Source organism: Bidens hawaiensis, unplaced genomic scaffold, assembly GCF_021521415.1.
Source record: "Bidens hawaiensis isolate Kalapana, Puna unplaced genomic scaffold, B.hawaiensis_p1.1 tig00026826_1, whole genome shotgun sequence".
In the NCBI taxonomy this organism is placed as follows: domain Eukaryota; kingdom Viridiplantae; phylum Streptophyta; class Magnoliopsida; order Asterales; family Asteraceae; genus Bidens; species Bidens hawaiensis.
In genome coordinates, this window is record NW_027494315.1 from 270,843 (window position 1) to 291,053 (window position 20,211).

At 38.9% G+C, this 20,211-nt stretch overlaps 1 protein-coding gene across 2 annotated transcripts; it reads left to right on the forward strand.

Moving 5' to 3' along the window:
* The first annotated feature begins 606 nt into the window (after positions 1-606).
* On the forward strand, positions 607-2,941 carry LOC143574057 (uncharacterized). Of its 2 annotated transcripts, none has more exons than XM_077058782.1 (2): positions 607-843; positions 1,485-2,941. In XM_077058782.1, the coding sequence occupies exon 2, from the start codon at positions 1,504-1,506 to the stop codon at positions 2,689-2,691; it is 1,188 nt and encodes a 395-aa protein (XP_076914897.1). In that variant the 5' UTR covers positions 607-843; positions 1,485-1,503; the 3' UTR covers positions 2,692-2,941. The 2 variants fall into 2 exon arrangements, with proteins under 2 accessions (XP_076914897.1, XP_076914896.1); XM_077058781.1 differs by lacking the exon at positions 607-843 and adding an exon at positions 1,065-1,205.
* The last annotated feature ends 17,270 nt before the right edge of the window (positions 2,942-20,211 follow it).

Here is a 20,211-nt window from a genome sequence, read left to right on the forward strand (position 1 = left end):
TGATCATAAAACCTAAACATGATATAATTAAAAACACATGTCTCAAACATTATATATATCTTTAACAATTAGACCATCCGCTATGGTTGGGGGCTTCGAAGCCCCTCCACCGTGCCACGCCAACGCCACATCAGTGCCACGTAAGAACCGCGGGCATCGAAGCCCCATCCCAAAGATGCTCCGCTATGGTTTAACGCCTCAAGGACGCCCTATATACACACACACACACACACATACACATGTATGTATGTGTGTGAGAGAGATAGAGAGAGGGCCCACAGGATTTCCCCGTCCGCGCCGGCCGTTGAAACAATCGGACATACGGCGCCCAGCCCTCGTCGGCGCCCAAAAAGATCCCAAAGGGCGCCCCATAGTGACCGGTCTTAGAGACTAAAATGTTATAAGTGTATCTAAATCTTTCTTTCTTTCTTTCTTTCTTTCTTTCTTTCTTTCTTTCTTTTACAATACATATAAATATGAAGATGTTAACTACAAAATTAGGTCCAAAACCTGCCAATATTATCCATCCATCATCTACCATGTCGGTAAGAAACCCCCCCAATTATTATTTTATTCTTTTAATCAAAGAAGCAGACAATTTGAACTTGATTATTGAAAAGAATAACACCCCATCAAAAACCAACCACACAAACACAAACACAAACGCAGTCGTTTCATCATCCAATTCATTCCGACATTCTTCAACACCCTTTACACACACTCCATACCTCCACCATTATCTATCTTTCTTTTCTTCTTCCTTCCTTCCTTCCTCTGATTATTATTCCGCCCAGATTTCATTCCAACACCACTTTCTTGGACTCTTGTGCTCAATAAATAAAGGTTCATACTTTTTTCTTTTATACCCACTTTACCCTTTTCACCGTTCAATCTACTTTTATAAGTTCCTTGGATTTATATATTATTATTATGATTGCATGAGATCTATACCCTTTCCCTGTTTTTGCTCTCTTGGATTCTGGGTTTTTGTTTTTTGAGGTAAAGTTAGTATCTTTACTGCTATATACTTCTTCACTTGAGCTTTGTGCTGTCTTTTTATGATTAATTTATCATATTAGGGGTTATAAAGTGGTTATTAGGCTCAATGTTTTGTGGGTCTCTCTATATATACATACATACATACATGCCTTTTGTTTGGTGATCAAGACTAGGGTTTTGTTCTCTACTCTGTTTCTGTTTCCAAGGTTAGGTTTTTAAACTTTTTATGTTTGGAATTGATGCATAATTTGTTGGGTTATTGAATCTTGACTGCTTTCTTGGTTGTCTGTGTATGAACACGTGTAAAGTTGCTCAAAATTTGGGGGTTTTAGTTGAATTTGCTTTAGATTTGATTAACCCATCAAGGGTGTATCTGTAAATTCATCATTTTGTTTAAAATTTGTAATAATCAGATAATCAATCTGGTAAAATTTGGCATTTTTATGTAAAGATAATGTTTCTTGATTAAACCTTTATATTAGCAGGTTTAAAGGTTTTAAACTCATGGAGTCTCCTCAATCTGTGGTGTCACCATTAAAGATCTATTCGGAACCCGAAAAACATAGTCTTGATCGTTTTACACGAAACCTGAGTGTCGAGTCGAAGAAACCCGATCCAACCGTTGGTGTTCTTGAAGTTTACGTTCATCAAGCAAGAGACATTCAAAACATATGCATTTACCACAAACAAGATGTTTATGCCAAGATTTCGTTCACTAACAACCCCGAGAAATCGGTCATGACTCAAACGATCAATGGGGGTGGACAAAATCCAGTCTTTAATGAAAATCTATGCATTGATGTACCCACGATCGACACTTCACTTAAATGTGAGATATATATGATGAGTCGGGTCCGGAACTATCTTCAAGATCAATTGCTTGGTTTTGCTTTAATCCCGCTTTCGGATGTTATTATCAAGAACGGTGTACGCGAGAAGGAATTCATGTTATCTTCAGACGATATCTTCCACTCGCCCTCAGGTTTCGTTCAGCTGTCGTTATCTTATAATGGGGTGTTGCCGGATGTGATGGTGGTGCCGCCGACACTGCCGCCAGCTAAGACTGGCGCTGGTCCTGACGAACCCGAGTTGGATAAACTCGAGTTCCCGGATCCCAAAATCGTTAACGAAAACGAGATCATGGTGTCGGAGTATTTTGGGATTAGCTCTGAAAGTCTAGTATCGTCTGATCATCCGTCTGATACGGATGATCAGACGAGCTCGGAGAATGGTGGGTCCGTTAATCAAAAGCCTGATTCACCAACACTTGATGGTGGGTCCGTTAATCAAAAGCCCGATTCACCACCCACAAGCGTCTCGACTAACGGGTCTCAATGTGCTTCGGTTGTAGTTACAAACGTTGAATCTGTTGAAGACGAGAAACAGTCAGAATCTGCAAATCAAGAATCTGGTTCACATGCGAAAAATGGGAAAGACAAACCGGTTGAAGGCGGTTCGGTGAACTTGATGAACTTTGAGTTGGATCAAAAAGTGGTGCAGCAAGATTTTGTGGATCTGTACATGAAGAGCATGCAGCAGTTTACCGAGTCATTGGCTAAGATGAAGCTACCATTGGAGATGGAAAACGAACAGAGAACTACGAGTTCTGGGAACTCGAGTTTGGGTCAAAATGGTGAAACACCAAATGGGGATCGCCCACGAGTGTTTTATGGGAGTCGAGCGTTCTTTTGAGGCCGTTTCACAGGATTTATGGGCGTTGTTTTAGAGAAGTTAGAGGATTAGTGTTGTCTATGTATTATGGGACTTGGTGTTTCATAGGCTCTTATGTTTTGGTGTTCTTTGTTAGTTTGTCGTCACTTTTGTTGTTAATCTTGTGTTGTTGAGAGTTCTGTATGTGTGTCTAGTGGTGAATCAGGGTTTTTGATTAATGTATGCTACTTATATTTTAGTATCATAAATCAATATAATCCTTTCTAATTTACTAATTTTTTTAGTATATTGCAAGATGCTAATTCAATAGCCAACAAATTTATACTTGGATGAGAAATGAATCCATCATCAGTTTTATCTGAAGTTTGTCTCGGACTTTTATCTGAAGTTTGTCTCAGCTTGATGTCGCGAGTTTAAACCTCACTCATGTGTCACATTTTTTAGTTTAAGACGGGGTGAAACTCCACTAGATGGATTGGACCTCATGACATAGAACTCTTCCGTGGGCTTTCCATGGCTTTAATCGGTGTTCGTTAATTGATATGACCCAAAAGAAAGTAATAACATCAAGCTGGTGTGACGTGAGATCATGGTCTTTTATGGTAGATTATGATGATCCAATGAGTTATGATCTCAATGATCATGTAATAAAGTTGACATTGAAAATAATGCAATGTCCGATTGATGGGCCTACCACTAATCTCAAATCAAGATTTTGTTATGACTTAGAGATTTTAAGTAACTACTAAAGCTAATATAACGGGTAGATTAAACTAGTGGGGGTTGGTTTAGTTGTGTGTATAATCATATAGAAGAAAGTTATTTATATAAGATAATAGTATATATATTAGAGGTGTTAAATGTGTTCCATATATAACCAACTTTGAATAAAGAATCACGAAAGTTGTAAAATATTTGTACATAGTGTTCTTAAAATATTTATGAGAAAAAAAATTATAATTATGTAATTATATAACCGTCTTATATAACTAAAACAAATATATACAATTGTTAGTGTGACGCTCTATGATGCACGGGAACGACTTGCAGGTTAGAGTATCGGTCCCGGGGACAACATGGGGACGGAAACACGTTGGAAATGTTTTCTAAACGAACCCGTTAAATGGGGACGGTCCCGGGACGTATCTATAGCCAATCGCGTGGCGAAGCGGCCACACACGGTATTCCAACGAAGAATTCCGGCGATGGAAAACCCATGAAGAAATAGGAAGAAGAAGAAAGGAGGCGGCTGGATGTTTTAGTATTTTAGGGTTAGATAAGTTTAGGTTTAACATTTAACCCCCTGATCTTTCACTTGTTTGCATCGAGTCCCTAAAACTTGTTAACTTTTACATAAAAAGTATTTAATTAGGTTATGCTTTTTAACATTTAACCCTCTTTGTCTAGATTAGTTTACATTTGATCCTCAACTTATAATTTTATACATAGAATGTTTAAAATTGACATTATATATAGATAAAAATTATATATGTATTTATTTTTATTAATAATTAATTGCCTATGTCTAATATATTTTTATTTTATTATATATTTTTGCCGTACATTTGCTTTGCCGTACCCGTATCTTGGATTTTTTAGTTTTGTCATTTCCCGTACCCGTTACCGTAGGTGACGCTCATAATTATTTACTTAAAATTGTTATATACACATATTTTCCATCTTGACTAGAATATTCGAATCGAAATTGAATAACTCGAAATTCAATTCGACTCGCATTTGAATTCGAAGGTTCGAATTTGATTTTCAATAATTCGAATTCGATTTTAGAAATCGAATTTCGAATCGAATACGAATTTATGATTTTAAATTCGGTTCGATTAGAAATTCGAATTAAAATCATACATTTTATTTTTGTTATATATATACACACTTATGAAAAGATAAACCATATAAATCTTTTGAGTTTTAGATATTAAAAATTGAAAGTTATCACTTTGATTAATAATTAATGTTTTAGATATCAAAGTCGATCCAGGAGACAATCCCATGGTGCATGATGTTCGCAGACGATATAGTGTTAGTTGCTGAGAGAAAACTAGATCTAAACATGAGGCTAGAGGAATGACGAACAACCCTAGAGACAAAAGGTTTAAAGATTAGTCGTTCTAAGACGGAGTACCTACACTGTGACTTTGGTGGGGTAATTGACAATGAGGATATCCAGATCACCATTGACGGGCAAGTGGTCCCGCAGGTAACGACGTTCAATTATTTAGGATCATTTGTTCAGAGTGATGGGGAATTAGACAGTGATGTGGCCCATCGAGTTCAGGTACGATGGTGTAGGTGGAGAGCAGCCACATGCATATTGTGTGACAAGAGATTCCCAGCTAAACTAAAGGGAAAAATTTTACAGGGTGGCTGTCAGACCCGCAATGTTATATGAAACAGAATGTTGGGCCATCAAGAAGGCACAATGTCACACCCTCAAAATCCACTAACGGAGATTTACCGTCAGAGGGTGTGAACTAACAGGATCGAGAATCATTAGTTATAATCAAACCATAAGTAAAGTTTTCAAACCACGAGAACATTTAAGTGTAAATAAGTGCGGAAGCGTAAAATCATAAACCAAGCGTTGCGTCACGCATGACGACTTAAAACCCAATTTATAATAGTTTAAAAACAAGTTTGCAAAAACGATAGAGTTCAGTGTAATGCATGTTCCTATACCGCACGCCCGCCTCGGCTACCTGAGAACAACATACTAAAAGTGTCAACACGGGGTTGGTGAGTTCACAAGTTTATATAAATAAAACGTTTGCGTTTACGTTTTTGCGTTTGCGTTACCAGAAAATGTTAAATCGATTATATATCTATAGGTAGCTAGCCTATAAAACAAGTATTACTAAGTGTTCGACACCGAAGCTGACTGTTTATCAATTGCCTTGCCACCATGTCTACCACGACCATGGAAAATGTGTTAGCCAAGATTACACCCACTCGACCTCCAGTCGAGTTTAGAGTTGGGTGGGGTTTGTCAAACCCTGTAGTACTACTCAACAATGACTCGCTATTATACAAATACTAAACGGTTCGATGTTATGAAGGACTTTAGTTGGTTCGTTTGCCACTCAGCCTTTACAAGTGATATATAATAAATAACAAAATCTAAAGCGTTTTGGAGTATGTATTCTCCCCCAAATAAAAGCGTTTAAAAGAGTTAAAAGGGGAACGTGAAACTCACTGTTTGCGAAGAATTAAAAAACAAGTCAACCAAGAGATGCGCGTCACAGAAAATCCTCACTAGCGTTCTAAAACAAGAATGAGATTTTCTAAGTGTTGGAACTATTATTGAGTCTCTAGACTCGGCACATAATACCTATGCATGAGATACGTTTCGTGTTTCGTTTGTGAATTGTGTGTGACTCAACAAACACATTGGTGATACGTTACATGTGTGAACAAATACTTACGTGTCAAGTATTAATACTGTACATTACTAGCAATCATTCCCCACAAGGGCAATTTAGTCAAAAACATAGCAATTATCTAGCAACAAGCACGTTTCATGTATTTTCATATAGATCAGCAGCTAGTTTTATCAAGACAGATTTCTACTTGGAAGATTACTCTATTCAACAGATCATAACATATCAATTAATTCATCAAAAATCTTCACACAAACACACATGAGTTAGGTTTCAAGAACTATTTTTATTGTATTTTTATTCCACATAGATTTCTCACAATGATCAAAACATTAGAGTAAACTCACAGCAGTCAAAATCATGCGCAACAGAATGATATTTGTTATTCCCGTTAAATGGTAATTCCAATAAATTCAAGACCAATTGGGTTAGGTTCTTAACTCAACATGTTAACTTCCAGAAGTGGAACCAACCCTTTTGGTCTTGTAGTTTATGAGATATGATAATTACAAAACAGCCTAACAGCAGGTCTCACAATTCAGACTTGCACTTCAGTTTTGTAAAATAATAAAAGTTAACTTTTACCCGTCCAAAAATTACAAACTTGGACTTTATAAAAACTAGACTCAACCTAGTACACTGTAGTGATAACAATCTCGACCAATTACCACATTAACATTCAGTTACAGTTGTCTAAACATAACTTACAACCTGTCCAGTACCAGTTTTGACCTTTGATCACATTTAAATCGTTTGAGCAACCAAAACACCTCCAAATCAGGCGTGGTTGGGTTTTCTGAAAACTAGACTCAGAGCACTACCTTTTAGACTCATAAATATTCCAGTTTTTTTTATATTTAACAAGTTACACCTCATTCAAGTTTAACCATCTCTGCTGTCAAAAATCAGCAAGCACACACAAACATCTAGCATGCATCCTAAGCATACGACATATCCCCAAACATGCGATAAACATAATTATCCATAAAATTAGTAGTAAACCCTCTAGGGTTTACGAACAATCAATGCTCTAACAATCTTTCACCGTTCAACATCACACATGATCATTTAAATCAATAACCGAAGCATAATCAAGCATCATCTAATCCATATAAAGCATAAGAACACTTAACACATGATTTACAAAATTAGGGTTTTATGTTTATACCTTAAAAACGCAGAAAAGAGCAAGAGGAAGGTGAAAGATGCCTCGAAACAAGTGCGGGATGCTCCGATTATGAAAACATGGCCAAAACGGAAGTAATATGGTGTTGGTGATGGCTGCCGTCGCAAGGGGGTGTGGGAAGGGGGGCCGATCGGGTTGTAGGGGAGGAGGGATGGGGATTAGGGTTTTTATTATTATTAATAATAATATGTTACACAAAGGCCCCTCTACTTTTAGTTATTGCTTTTCTAGCATAAAGTAGCCTTTTGCATCTTGAGTTAATGTTCTACACAATATTATCAAATAACACATAAGCCTAACACATAATTATCAAATATTTATTGTTTGGATGTTTGTCGTTTATTCACCAATGGTTTGCGTCAACTCGTTTGCGTTTCGGTGCAATCCCGAAAGACTACATGTGTAGTGATTGTCAAGCGTCATTTAAAACCCTAGTTTAAATGTAATGAGATGTGCGTTATAGATCAAGTGATCTTAAGTTTGAATTGACGGAGTTTGGATTAACGGAGTTAACCTGAAATTGACGAGTGTCACATCATTCCCATGTTGAAAGAAATTTCGTCCCGAAAATTTGAGTTAAGTCGCGATGGGTGTCTGAAAAAACTAGAAATTTTTTTTTTCAGTTTGTCATATCATCCCCTAGTAGAAAGAAATTTCGTCCCGAAATTTAATTCATACCTCTGGTGATTTCTGACGGTTTGACGGCTTTCGCGGTTTTCGGTGTTTGGTTAACCCTTCAAAAAGGTGAGGATACTTTTTCATCATTTGATCCTCGCGTTCCCACGTGAACTCCGGTCCACGTTTCGAGTTCCAACGAACCTTAACGATTGGAATTTTGCTGTGCTTGAGTGTTTTGGTTTCACAATCCAAAACTTCGACTGGTTCTCCAATGAAGCGTAGCTGTTCATCAACTTGTAACTCATCCAAAGGGACTGCTTGGGTTTCATCAGAAAGACATTTCTTCAAATTGGATACGTGGAATACATTGTGTACGCTACTGAGTTCCGTTGGTAAATCCAGTCGGTACGCCACCGGACCAATGCGCTCAGTTATCCGGTAAGGGCCAACGTATCGTGGATTGAGTTTATTTCGCTTTTCGAAGCGAACCACACCTTTCCAAGGTGAGACTTTGAGTAATACTTGGTCGTTCACTTGAAATTCAAGAGGCTTTCGGCGCTTGTCGGCGTAACTCTTTTGGCGATCTCGTGCTGCTGCCATGCGGTTTCGGATTTGAACAATCTTTTCAGAGGTTTCAAGTACTAGTTCTGGACCATTGATTTGGCTATCACACCGCCCAACAGAGAGGTGATCGACACTTCCGTCCGTACAACGCTTCAAACGGCGCTGCTTTAATGCTTGCGTGGTAGCTGTTATTATACGAAAACTCTACCAAAGGCAAGTGAGGTTCCCAACTTTTTTCGAAATCCAACACGCACGCACGCAACATGTCCTCCAAGGTCTGAATGGTGTGCTCACTTTGCCCATCCGTCTGAGGATGGTATGGTGCTCATATCAAGGCGGGTGCCTAGTGCGCTCTGTAGTGACTTCCAGAAGTGCGAAGTGAAACGGGAATCTCGATCAGATATGATTGAGACAGGCACTCAATGTCTAGAAACTACTTCTTTCATGTAGATGCGAGTCAGTCTTTCCATCTTGTCCGATTCCTTGATTGCTAAGAAGTGTGCAGACTTAGTCAATCGGTCGACGATCACCCAGATGGTATCGCATCCCGTCGGTGTTTTGGGTAATCCCGTGATAAAATCCATTGAAATGTGTTCCCATTTCCACGTTGGAAGTTCCGGTTGCTGTAGCAGACCAGATGGTTTCTGATATTCTATTTTGACTCTCGCACAAGTCAAGCACTTGCTTACGTAGGTGGCAATGTCGGCTTTCATGTTTGGACACCAGTAGAGTGCTTTCAGGTCATGGTACATTTTATCTGAGCCAGGGTGGATGGAATATCGGGACTTGTGTGCTTTGTCCATCATTAGAGTTCTCAACTCTCCGTATCGAGGGACCCAAATCCAGTTTTCGAAATATCGGACCCCGTCCGATTTGGTTTCAAGCTGCTTGTTCATGCCTCGCATGAGTTCTAATGGGAGATTATCGTCTTTCAACGCTTCGAGTTGAGCATCACGAATCTGATCGGGTAAGTTGGCGTGAATCGTGAGTTGTAATGCTCGCACTCGTCTAGGTTTATCAGTTTCTTTTCTGTTGAGAGCGTCGGCCACTACATTGGCCTTGCCAGGGTGGTACTTGATGGCACAGTCATAATCCTTAAGTAGCTCGACCCAACGACGCTGTCGCATGCTCAACTCCTTTTGATCATAAATATGTTGGAGACTCTTGTGGTCGGTGTAAATGGTAAACTTGGTACCGTACAAGTAATGTCTCCATATCTTAAGAGCAAACACCACAGCTCCGAGTTCCAAGTCATGGGTCGTGTAGTTCTTCTCGTGAATCCGTAGTTGTCGAAAGGCATAGGCTATAACTTTCTCGAGTTGCATCAACACGCAACCGAGACCCTGTATCGATGCATTACAGTGCACCTCGAAGTTTTCCGTTCCCTCGGGGAGGGCTAGGATAGGGGCGCTACCGAGTTTGTTTTTCAACAGTTGGAAAGCGGATTCTTGCGCGTCACCCCAATTGTACTTAGTACCCTTGTGAGTCAGAGCGGTGAGGGGTTGAGCAATCTTTGAAAATCCCTCGATAAAACACCGGTAGTAGCCGGTCAGTCCTAGGAATTGTCGCACCTCGGTCGGAGTCTTAGGTGCTTCCCAGTTTTTGATGGCCTCTACCTTACCGGGATCGACATGGATACCATTCTCATTGATCACATGTCCTAAGAAGTGAACTTCGCGAAGCAAAAATTCGCATTTCGAGAGTTTAGCGTACAGTTGTTCCTTCTTTAGTAATTCTAGGATCAATCTCAGGTGTTCTTCGTGGTCGGTCTTGTTCTTGGAGTAGACGAGGATATCATCAATAAAAACAATCACAAACTTGTCGAGGTACGCCTTGCATACTCTGTTCATGAGATCCATGAATATGGCTGGTGCGTTGGTTAAGCCAAAAGGCATAACCGAAAACTCGTAGTGACCGTACCGAATTCTGAAGGCCGTCTTTGAAATGTCTTCTTCGCGCACTCTTAATTGATGGTAACCAGATCTCAGATTGATCTTCGAGTAGTAACTCGATCCTTGCGAACAGATCATCAATTCGGGGTAAGGGATAACGGTTCTTGATCGTCACTTTGTTCAGCTCTCGGTAGTCGATGCACATGCGGAAAGTCCCGTCCTTCTTTCGGACAAATAAGACAGGGGCTCCCCATGGTGATGAGCTAGGTCGGATAAAACCCTTATCTAACAAATCTTGCAATTGAGTGGACAACTCCTAAAGCTCCACCGGTGCGAGCCGATACGGGGCTCGTTCTATGGGTGCTGCACCGGGGGTCAATTCGATTTGGAACTCGACTTGTCGTATAGGGGGGAGTCCAGGAAAATCCTCTAGGAAGACTTCCGGAAAATCTCGCACAATCGGTATGTCTTCGATTCGCTTCTCCTCCGCGGATTTCTCGACAATATGGGCTAAAATTGCCGGATGACCCTTTCGTAGATATTTCTGCGCCTTCATGAGGGTGATGACGCTGGTGGTCATGCCGCTCTTCTCGCCCTGGATCGAAATGATCTCGCCGGAAGGGGTAGTGATGTGGACTATCTTGTCGTGACATATAATCTCCGCTCGGTTCTCGGATAGTCAGTCCATGCCGACAACGACATTGAAACTACCAAGTGTAAAAGGTATGAGGTCGATATCAAAAGTATGACCCGACAGTTTCAACTTACATCCCGCAAGTACATGAGTTGTTTCTATAGACTTACCGTCAGCTAATTCAACAGAAAACTTAGCATCTAACGGGGTTGGAGTTAAGTCTAAGAGTTTACTAAAGGCTTTCGATACAAAACTCCTATCAGCTCCAGTGTCAAACAAAACAGAAGCAAAACAGTCATTCACAGGAAACTTACCAGTAACCACATTTGGATCGTTGCGGGCCTGGCCCGACCCAATGACGAAAGCTCTACCTTTACCACTGCTTCCACCACCGCTGCTGCCTCCATTGTTCTCATTCTGCTTTAGTTTGGGGCAATCCTTCTTGAAATGACCCTCTTGACCACACTCGAAACACCCTTTAGTCGCCGTAGGTTATTTAGGAGCACCCTTTGCCGCTAGGTCTACCCTACATTCCTTAGCCTGATGACCCATTTTTCCGCATCTCAGACATTTGATACGGTCGCATGGGCCAGCATGGTGATAGTTGCACTTGTTGCATTTCAGGTATTTCCCAGCATAGCCACTCGAAACCTGCCCGCCACCGTTGTTGTTATTGTTGGAACTCTGATTATTGAAGTTCCGAGCGAGTTCGGGCTTACGGTAGTGTTATTGCTGTGGGAGGTTCGAGGATGAGGACCTGGTGTTGTCGAATTTCCTCTTTCCATTGCTCGGGTTGTTGTTGTTGTCAGTGCTCGGGTTGTCACGGGTTTTAGAGGTTGAACCTCTAGGTGGTAACGCACCTTGTGTCACTGCCTGGTCCGTCAGTTTGTGAGCTAACCGGATCGCTTGTTGAATTGTAGCCGGTTTGGAAGACGTCACCATACCCTGAATTTGTGGTACCAGCCCTTCGATATACATCTCGATTCTCTTATTCGGCGGGTTTACCATCCGTGGACACATTACTGCTAGCTCGTGGGAACGGGTGGTGTAGGCTTCAATCTCGGAACCCACCATTTTCAACGACCAAAACTCAGATTCCAACTTCGCGATTTCCTCTCTAGGACAATACTCTTCCCACACCATATTCTTGAACTCTTCCCAGTTCATAGCGTTCGCCAATTCCAATCCAAGGATTTTCACATTGGAGTTCCACCAAGTGAGAGCAGAATCTTCTAGTGTTCCAGCAGCAAATTTGACCCTACTGGCAGGTGGACAGTTACACATTTCGAAAGCTGACTCGGTCTTCTTAGCCCAACGCAGGAAACCTATGGCTCCCTCAGTGCCCTTAAACGAATTGGGCTTGCAATCCAGGAAGTTCTTGAAAGTACACGTTCCAGCTAGACCTCCGGCTTGATTCTGAACATGTGCGGCTAAAGCTGCCGCCGCATGGTCATTCAATAGGGTTTGGAGTTCTGCTGCGGTTAAGTTGATGTTACCGCGACCGTGCCCAGCGTTTCTTTCAGCCATTTCCTAGAATCACAGCATAAAATGTTAGACATGAATTCTCGGTTTCATATGCAACACACCATACATGTAATAAGGGGTAGGTAAGAAAGAAAAAAAAAGAAGCAAACATCACATCACAACCATATAATAATCCAAATAATAATTCATGATTAAAACCATTGTATTCGCTACAAAGTATTTAAAACCAATCCTTAAAATCATAGAAAATAATAGTTTGGATGGAGACAACCCCTCCATCTAGGTGTTATCATCCTTAGATGTCATCGTCTGAGGACACCTCTGAGTGTGCCTCCGGCTCAGCCGGTTCTTCCTCTGGTTCCTCTTCGGGTTCCTCCTCGGGATCTTCCTCGGGTTCCTCCTCAGGTTCTTCCTCGGGTTCTGCTGCATTCTGGGCAATTTGCGTCTGCAAGATATCGCATCGCTCTAGAGCTATCTCTGTCCGGGATTTCGCCACAAAGAGTTGCTCTTGCAAATCGATCATCTCTGCTTGCATTTTTCTCATAATCTTCATCTGCTGATCGTTAGCCTCCTGCGCTTCCCTTACAGCTTCGTTCAGGCAGAAAATTTCTTTCATAGTCTCGGTTCCATCTCCTAATAAATCAGGAACGTTCACTTTCGCCAAGCGAATAAAATCCGCGTCACGCTCTAGATAGGAAACAACAGCTGCGAGAACACGCTCTATCGGTTTGGTTGTGGGTGGTAGGGTGTTGGGGTAAGCAGGACGGATCGGGTGAGGTAGTGGGGTAACTTGTTCGCGATAAACCATACGCCTGATCAGACTCGGGTACCAATCCCAGCTAACGTAGTCGTCGTACATGCCTCCAGATAGTCGATACCTCTTCGGTGCAAGGGCTTCTAGTTCCGGGACTACTTGGGGTGGCAATGAGGTAGGTAACTGCGGTTCCTTTCCATGAGCATGAGTCATCTGGTCGGATGATGATGAGGGTGGCGTCGACATCCCTACAGGATAAGTCGTGTATGCGCGCGTATGAGTGAACGAGGTAAAGAGATAAAGATAACGAAAGACTAAACAAAATATATGCAGTGCGTAGAAATTATAACTAATGGGTCGTTGCGGTTATAGTCTAGTATGCATGCAAATTCTAGTTCTCTATAACCAATGGCTCTGATACCAATCAGTCACACCCTCAAAATCCACTAACGGAGTTTTACCGTCAGAGGGTGTGAACTAACAGGATCGGAATCATTAGTTATAATCAAACCATAAGTAAAGTTTTCAAACCATGAAAACATTTAAGTGTAAATAAGTGCGGAAGCGTAAAATCATAAACCAAGCGTTGCGTCACGTATGACGACTTAAAACCCAATTTTGTAATAGTTTAAAAACAAGTTTGCAAAAACGATAAAGTTCAGTGTAATGCATGTTCCTATACCGCGCGCCCGCCTCGGCTACCTGAGAACAACATACTAAAAGTGTCAACACGGGGTTGGTGAGTTCACAAGTTTATATAAATAAAGCGTTTGCGTTTACGTTTTTGCGTTTGCGTTACCAGAAAATGTTAAATCGATTATATATCTATAGGTAGCTAGCCTATAAAACAAGTATTACTAAGTGTTCGACACCGAAGCTGACTGTTTATCAATTGCCTTGCCACCATGTCTACCACGACCATGGAAAATGTGTTTGCCAAGATTACACCCACTCGACCTCCAGTCGAGTTTAGAGTTGGGTGGGGTTTGTCAAACCCTGTAGTACTACTCAACAATGACTCGCTATTATACAAATACTAAACGGTTCGATGTTATGAAGGACTTTAGTTGGTTCGTTTGCCACTCAGCCTTTACAAGTGATATATAATAAATAACAAAATCTAAAGCGTTTTGGAGTATGTATTCTCCCCCAAATAAAAGCGTTTAAAAGAGTTAAAAGGGGAACGTGAAACTCACTGTTTGCGAAGAATTCAAAAACAAGTCAACCAAGAGATGCGCGTCACAGAAAATCCTCACTAGCGTTCTAAAACAAGAATGAGATTTTCTAAGTGTTGGAACTATTATTGAGTCTCTAGACTCGGCACATAATACCTATGCATGAGATACGTTTCGTGTTTCGTTTGTGAATTGTGTGTGACTCAACAAACACATTGGTGATACGTTACATGTGTGAACAAATACTTACGTGTCAAGTATTAATACTGTACATTACTAGCAATCATTCCCCACAAGGGCAATTTAGTCAAAAACATAGCAATTATCTAGCAACAAGCACGTTTCATGTATTTTCATATAGATCAGCAGCTAGTTTTATCAAGACAGATTTCTACTTGGAAGATTACTCTATTCAATAGATCATAACATATCAATTAATTCATCAAAAATCTTCACACAAACACACATGAGTTAGGTTTCAAGAACTATTTTTATTGTATTTTTATTCCACATAGATTTCTCACAATGATCAAAACATTACAATAAACTCACAGCAGTCAAAATCATGCGCAACAGAATGATATTTGTTATTCCCGTTAAATGGTAATTCCAATTAATTCAAGACCAATTGGGTAGGTTCTTAACTCAACATGTTAACTTCCAGAAGTGAAACCAACCCTTTTGGTCTTGTAGTTTATGAGATATGATAATTACAAAACAGCCTAACAGCAGGTCTCACAATTTAGACTTGCACTTCAGTTTTGTAAAATAATAAAAGTTAACTTTTACCCGTCCAAAAATTACAAACTTGGACTTTATAGAAACTAGACTCAACCTAGTACACTGTAGTGATAACAATCTCGACCAATTACCACATTATCATTCAGTTACAGTTGTCTAAACATAACTTACAATCTGTTCAGTACCAGTTTTGACCTTTGATCACATTTAAATCGTTTGAGCAACCAAAACACCTCCAAATCAGGCGTGGTTGGGTTTTCTGAAAACTAGACTCAGAGCACTACCTTTTAGACTCATAAATATTCCAGTTTTGTTTTATATTTAACAAGTTACACCTCATTCAAGTTTAACCATCTCTGCTGTCAAAAATCAGCAAGCACACACAAACATCTAGCATGCATCCTAAGCATACGACATATCCCCAGACATGCGATAAACATAATTATCCATAAAATCAGTAGTAAACCCTCTAGGGTTTACGAACAATCAATGCTCTAACAATCTTTCACCGTTCAACATCACACATGATCATTTAAATCAATAACCGAAGCATAATCAAGCATCATCTAATCCATATAAAGCATAAGAACACTTAACACATGATTTACAAAATTAGGGTTTTATGTTTATACCTTAAAAACGCAGAAACGAGCAAGAGGAAGGTGAAAGATGCCTCGAAACAAGTGCGGGATGCTCCGATTATGAAAACAAGGCCAAAACGGAAGTAATATGGTGTTGGTGATGGCTGCCGTCGCAAGGGGGTGTGGGAAGGGGGGCCGATCGGGTTGTAGGGGAGGAGGGATGGGGATTAGGGTTTTAATTATTATTAATAATAATATGTTACACAAAGGCCCCTCTACTTTTAGTTATTGCTTTTCTAGCATAAAGTAGCTTTTTGCATCTTTAGTTAATGTTCTACACAATATTATCAAATAACACATAAGCCTAACACATAATTATCAAATATTTATTGTTTGGATGTTTGTCGTTTATTCACCAATGGTTTGCGTCAACTTGTTTGCGTTTCGGTGCAATCCCGAAAGACTACATGTGTAGTGATTGTCAAGCGTCATTTAAAACCCTAGTTTAAATGTAATGAGATGTGCGTTATAGATCAAGTGATCTTAAGTTTGTATTGACGGAGTTTGGATTAACGGAGTTAACATGAAATTGACGAGTGTCACACACAAGTACGGAAAATGGAGGTAGCAGAGATGAGAATGCTACGTTAGATGTGTGGACACACAAGGTTAGACCGAATAAGAAACGGTGTGTTCCGGGAGAGATTAGAGGTAGCTAACATATCCGACAAGATAAGAGAGTGGAGACTGAGATGGTTTGGTCATGTGAAAAGAAGACAGACGCGAATCCTGTTAGAATCGTAGAAAACATTACTATAGAAGGGAGGAGGGGTAGAGGCCGACCTAGATTGACTTGGGAGGAGAGGATTAGGCAGGATTTGATAGACCTAAACCTTTCAGAGGACATGGTTGAGGATAGGAGTTCTTGGAGACGTATAATTAAAGCTAAGGATTTTTAGGGCGATATGAATTATTAAAGGGGCTACTGTTTACCTTATTTTGGTCACACACCATTATGCTATTTTAATGTCATATATTATATAGTTTTATTTATTAGTAGTTTTAATTTATTACGGGCTATTACTAATTATATTAATGTTAAACTTTAATTTCCTCTTATATTCCCTCAAACATATGTTTTTAGAGCCGATGGTCTCCCTGGAAGCCAGCTCTCTATCCCATCTGGATAGAGGTACGGTGTGCCTACATCCCACCCTCCCCAGACCCTACTTGTAGCTGCTATTGGTGGGATCCCACTGGGTATGGTTGATTGATTGATTTTAAATATTTAGGATGTGATAAATATAAATGATTTATTTATTTTATGTGTTTGTACTTTTTGTTGTTATAAACTCAATTTTATAGTGGTTTTGAAACCGAAATGGATTTTATTAACCGCATTCGAATCGATTAGAATTCGAACTCCATTCTCGAATCGAATTGAAATCGATTTTCTGACTTCAAATTGAATTTGTCGAATTTATTTCGAATTCGAATCCAACTTTAAAATTTTAAAATTTAACTAGAATAAATTCGAATATTCGAAATTCAATTGGTTCATCACCCTAATATTGACCACATCACCCTTTTGCCATTTTCAACCGCATACTTTCGTTTAGATTTAACTTTTTATTTTTTATTACTACTATTATTTTATTTTTATAAGGGATGATGAAATGAAAGAGAGAACATTACCTTGGTAGACAACAGGTGGAGAAGCTACACATACACGTGGACAACGATGGTATGAGGTAGTCTTCAATGCTCTGCATTGGTGTTTGATCATTGATGTTGTTGACTTGTTGACCGTATATAAATTATAATACGAAGATTATAACAATAAAAAATAAAAACAAAGCATACTGATTTTAAATAATTTTAATTATCATCTTTTGGTTAATGTCGTTCTCAACTAATAAGATGGCTGGTGACAGTCCCATCATTTAATATGATTGTTTCCGACGATCCAAGACTAACGTATCGTAACTCCGTTAGTCTTCGGTCACCGGAAACTTCTTTTTCCACTGGAAAACTCAACATTTTTGTCCCAGACCTCTTAGTATTTAGATACCTTGTTTTTAGTAAAAACCTCAATTATTGAGGTTGTCGGAACCCTAGGTGGTGATTGTCGGAAAACCTCATGTGGTGGTTGTCGGTCGGCGGCGATGGTGGTTTTTAGGCGGTGGTGGCCCGTATGTTCAAGTGGTGGTGTTCAGATTGTGATTGTGGTCTTTAGGTTGAGTTTTCCGACGTAAAAAAGAGTTGTATGGCTAGAAGTTTTTCCAGTGGTCGGAAATTAGCGGAGTTACGCTTCAATTATTTGTGGATCGTTAGAAACAAACATGTTAAAAAGTGAATCGGTTACCATCTATTTCTTAGTCAAAATTGTTAGCGACTAAAGATAACAATTGAAATTATTTAAAACAAATATAACTAGTTTTTTATATATAATAAGTTATAAACACATTTTTTTACAATTATGAACACATAACCAGTCCTTTGGTAAAAAATGGATTTGCACACTGTACACCTCCAATTTTAGTTGGTACACATCAATTATTGGGTGAGCAATTTTCGGACTCGGAGGGATAAGATAACAGTAGTGGATTTAGAAATTTTTTTGTGATACACTATTTTTAGATACTTCGATTTCATACGGTTGGATATAGAAAATTCCCGGTCAATTCGACGATTCGGATTGGTTTAATGATTCATCACATAATACAAAACAATAGAGTAATAAAAAACACATCATCAAATATAGGTTGCAACAATCACACTAATAAAATCATAGCTTCAACAATCAAATATAAACTTCTAATAAAATCTTGGGTAACCAGTAAATAAACTAACAAATTAACAATTTAAATCAATGAACTGAAAAAAAAGGTAACCAAAAAGTCAAATTCAAAAACTTGGTGGTCAAATTTGAACTCCGAGTGGCAGGGCTGTGAGGCGTGATGGCGGTCTTGGGTGACTGGTGTGTTGATTATATCTTTAAACATGTATAAAAGCATGGACTACTAATCATGTTTATTCAATCCATAACATAGTTAAACATCAAATGATAATAAGACTTGTGAGGCATGTAATCCTTAATGAAGATGATGATGAAATCATAGTGTTTAAGGTGAATCCATAATTCCCGTTATGTTGTTCTTGGTTCCACTTTAGGGTGTCTCTTTAAAATTGATCAAACTTATAGAGAATTGGCTAGAGAGATTTATTTGATTAGGTGTTTTATAAGACTCTTCCTTATCGTATTATTAGGGCTGGCTCCGAGAAGGAAAAAATTTTTTGGGCCCAAAATGAAATTTTTTTGGGCCGTAAGTAAATGAAACATTTTGTTTGGTTTAAACAATTTAATTTTAAATGGGTTTACTTGGTTATGATTTGAGTTGTGTAAAAAACTTTTGTATAAAAATAAACTTAAAAATGTCTCAAATAAGACTAGAACCCACAACCTATTAGTTATATGTCATACCTCTTTACCACTAGACAAAACTAGTGGTTTATGTAATTGTGTTAAAACATTAATTATACATATTTTTTAATAAAAATACATATAATTTTAATATAAGAATAATAATGTCAAATTGGTTAAACTAAATTAGATGAGACATTGCCACCCCCTAAGGCTGACCATGCTTATTATAAACACCCAAATGGCAACCTTACACATTCCTACTAATATCATTATTCCTACTAATATCATTATTCCCATCAAATAATGACTTATAATTAATATAAGAATAATATTGTCAAATTGGTTAAACTAAATTAGATGATCTATTAGGCCATAGTTATGCAAAAGTCTAACATTCTCTCACTTGGCCGAGTGATCATTCATGACGAGTATTAAGTAAGTTTGGCCAAGTTCAAAACACTCATCAGGTTTCATGTTGAAACTATAACAGATAATTACAGTCATTCGAATTTCAATCAATTCAAGACCCCCAACAGTGACGCTAATGTCTTAATACAACACATATAATCATAAAAACTAAAATGACTAAAATAAACCCTTTAATATCAATATTTAATTTGTACAGTTTTGTCTATAGATCATTAAGTGTGCACATATGTTATTATAGACAAAACAAAGTTTACGAGGAAATCATAACAATTCATGCATACTATATGCTATTGCACATGATCTCTACTAATACCCATCCTCATTATAAGTTCTCATAAATTTCTAGGTGGGATACTTGTGGTTATCGGATCCGATAACATATCATTAGTGTTAATGTATCGATACAAAGATTATTTTCCTCTACTCCTTCACGTACAATTATTTTGTATCTAGATGTAATACAACGACATCGAACTGTTACTGATAGAGAAACTAATGGCGGGTGAGTTATTATAGTATATCTTCAATGGACGTGATATGGAGTTAACAATTCTAAGTCCGGTTATCATATTTATTAACAACATCCCTTGGCACGTTGTATTGTACACTACAACGTATTCAATCATAATTATAGCCATCATCATAGAGATTGTACTTAACTAT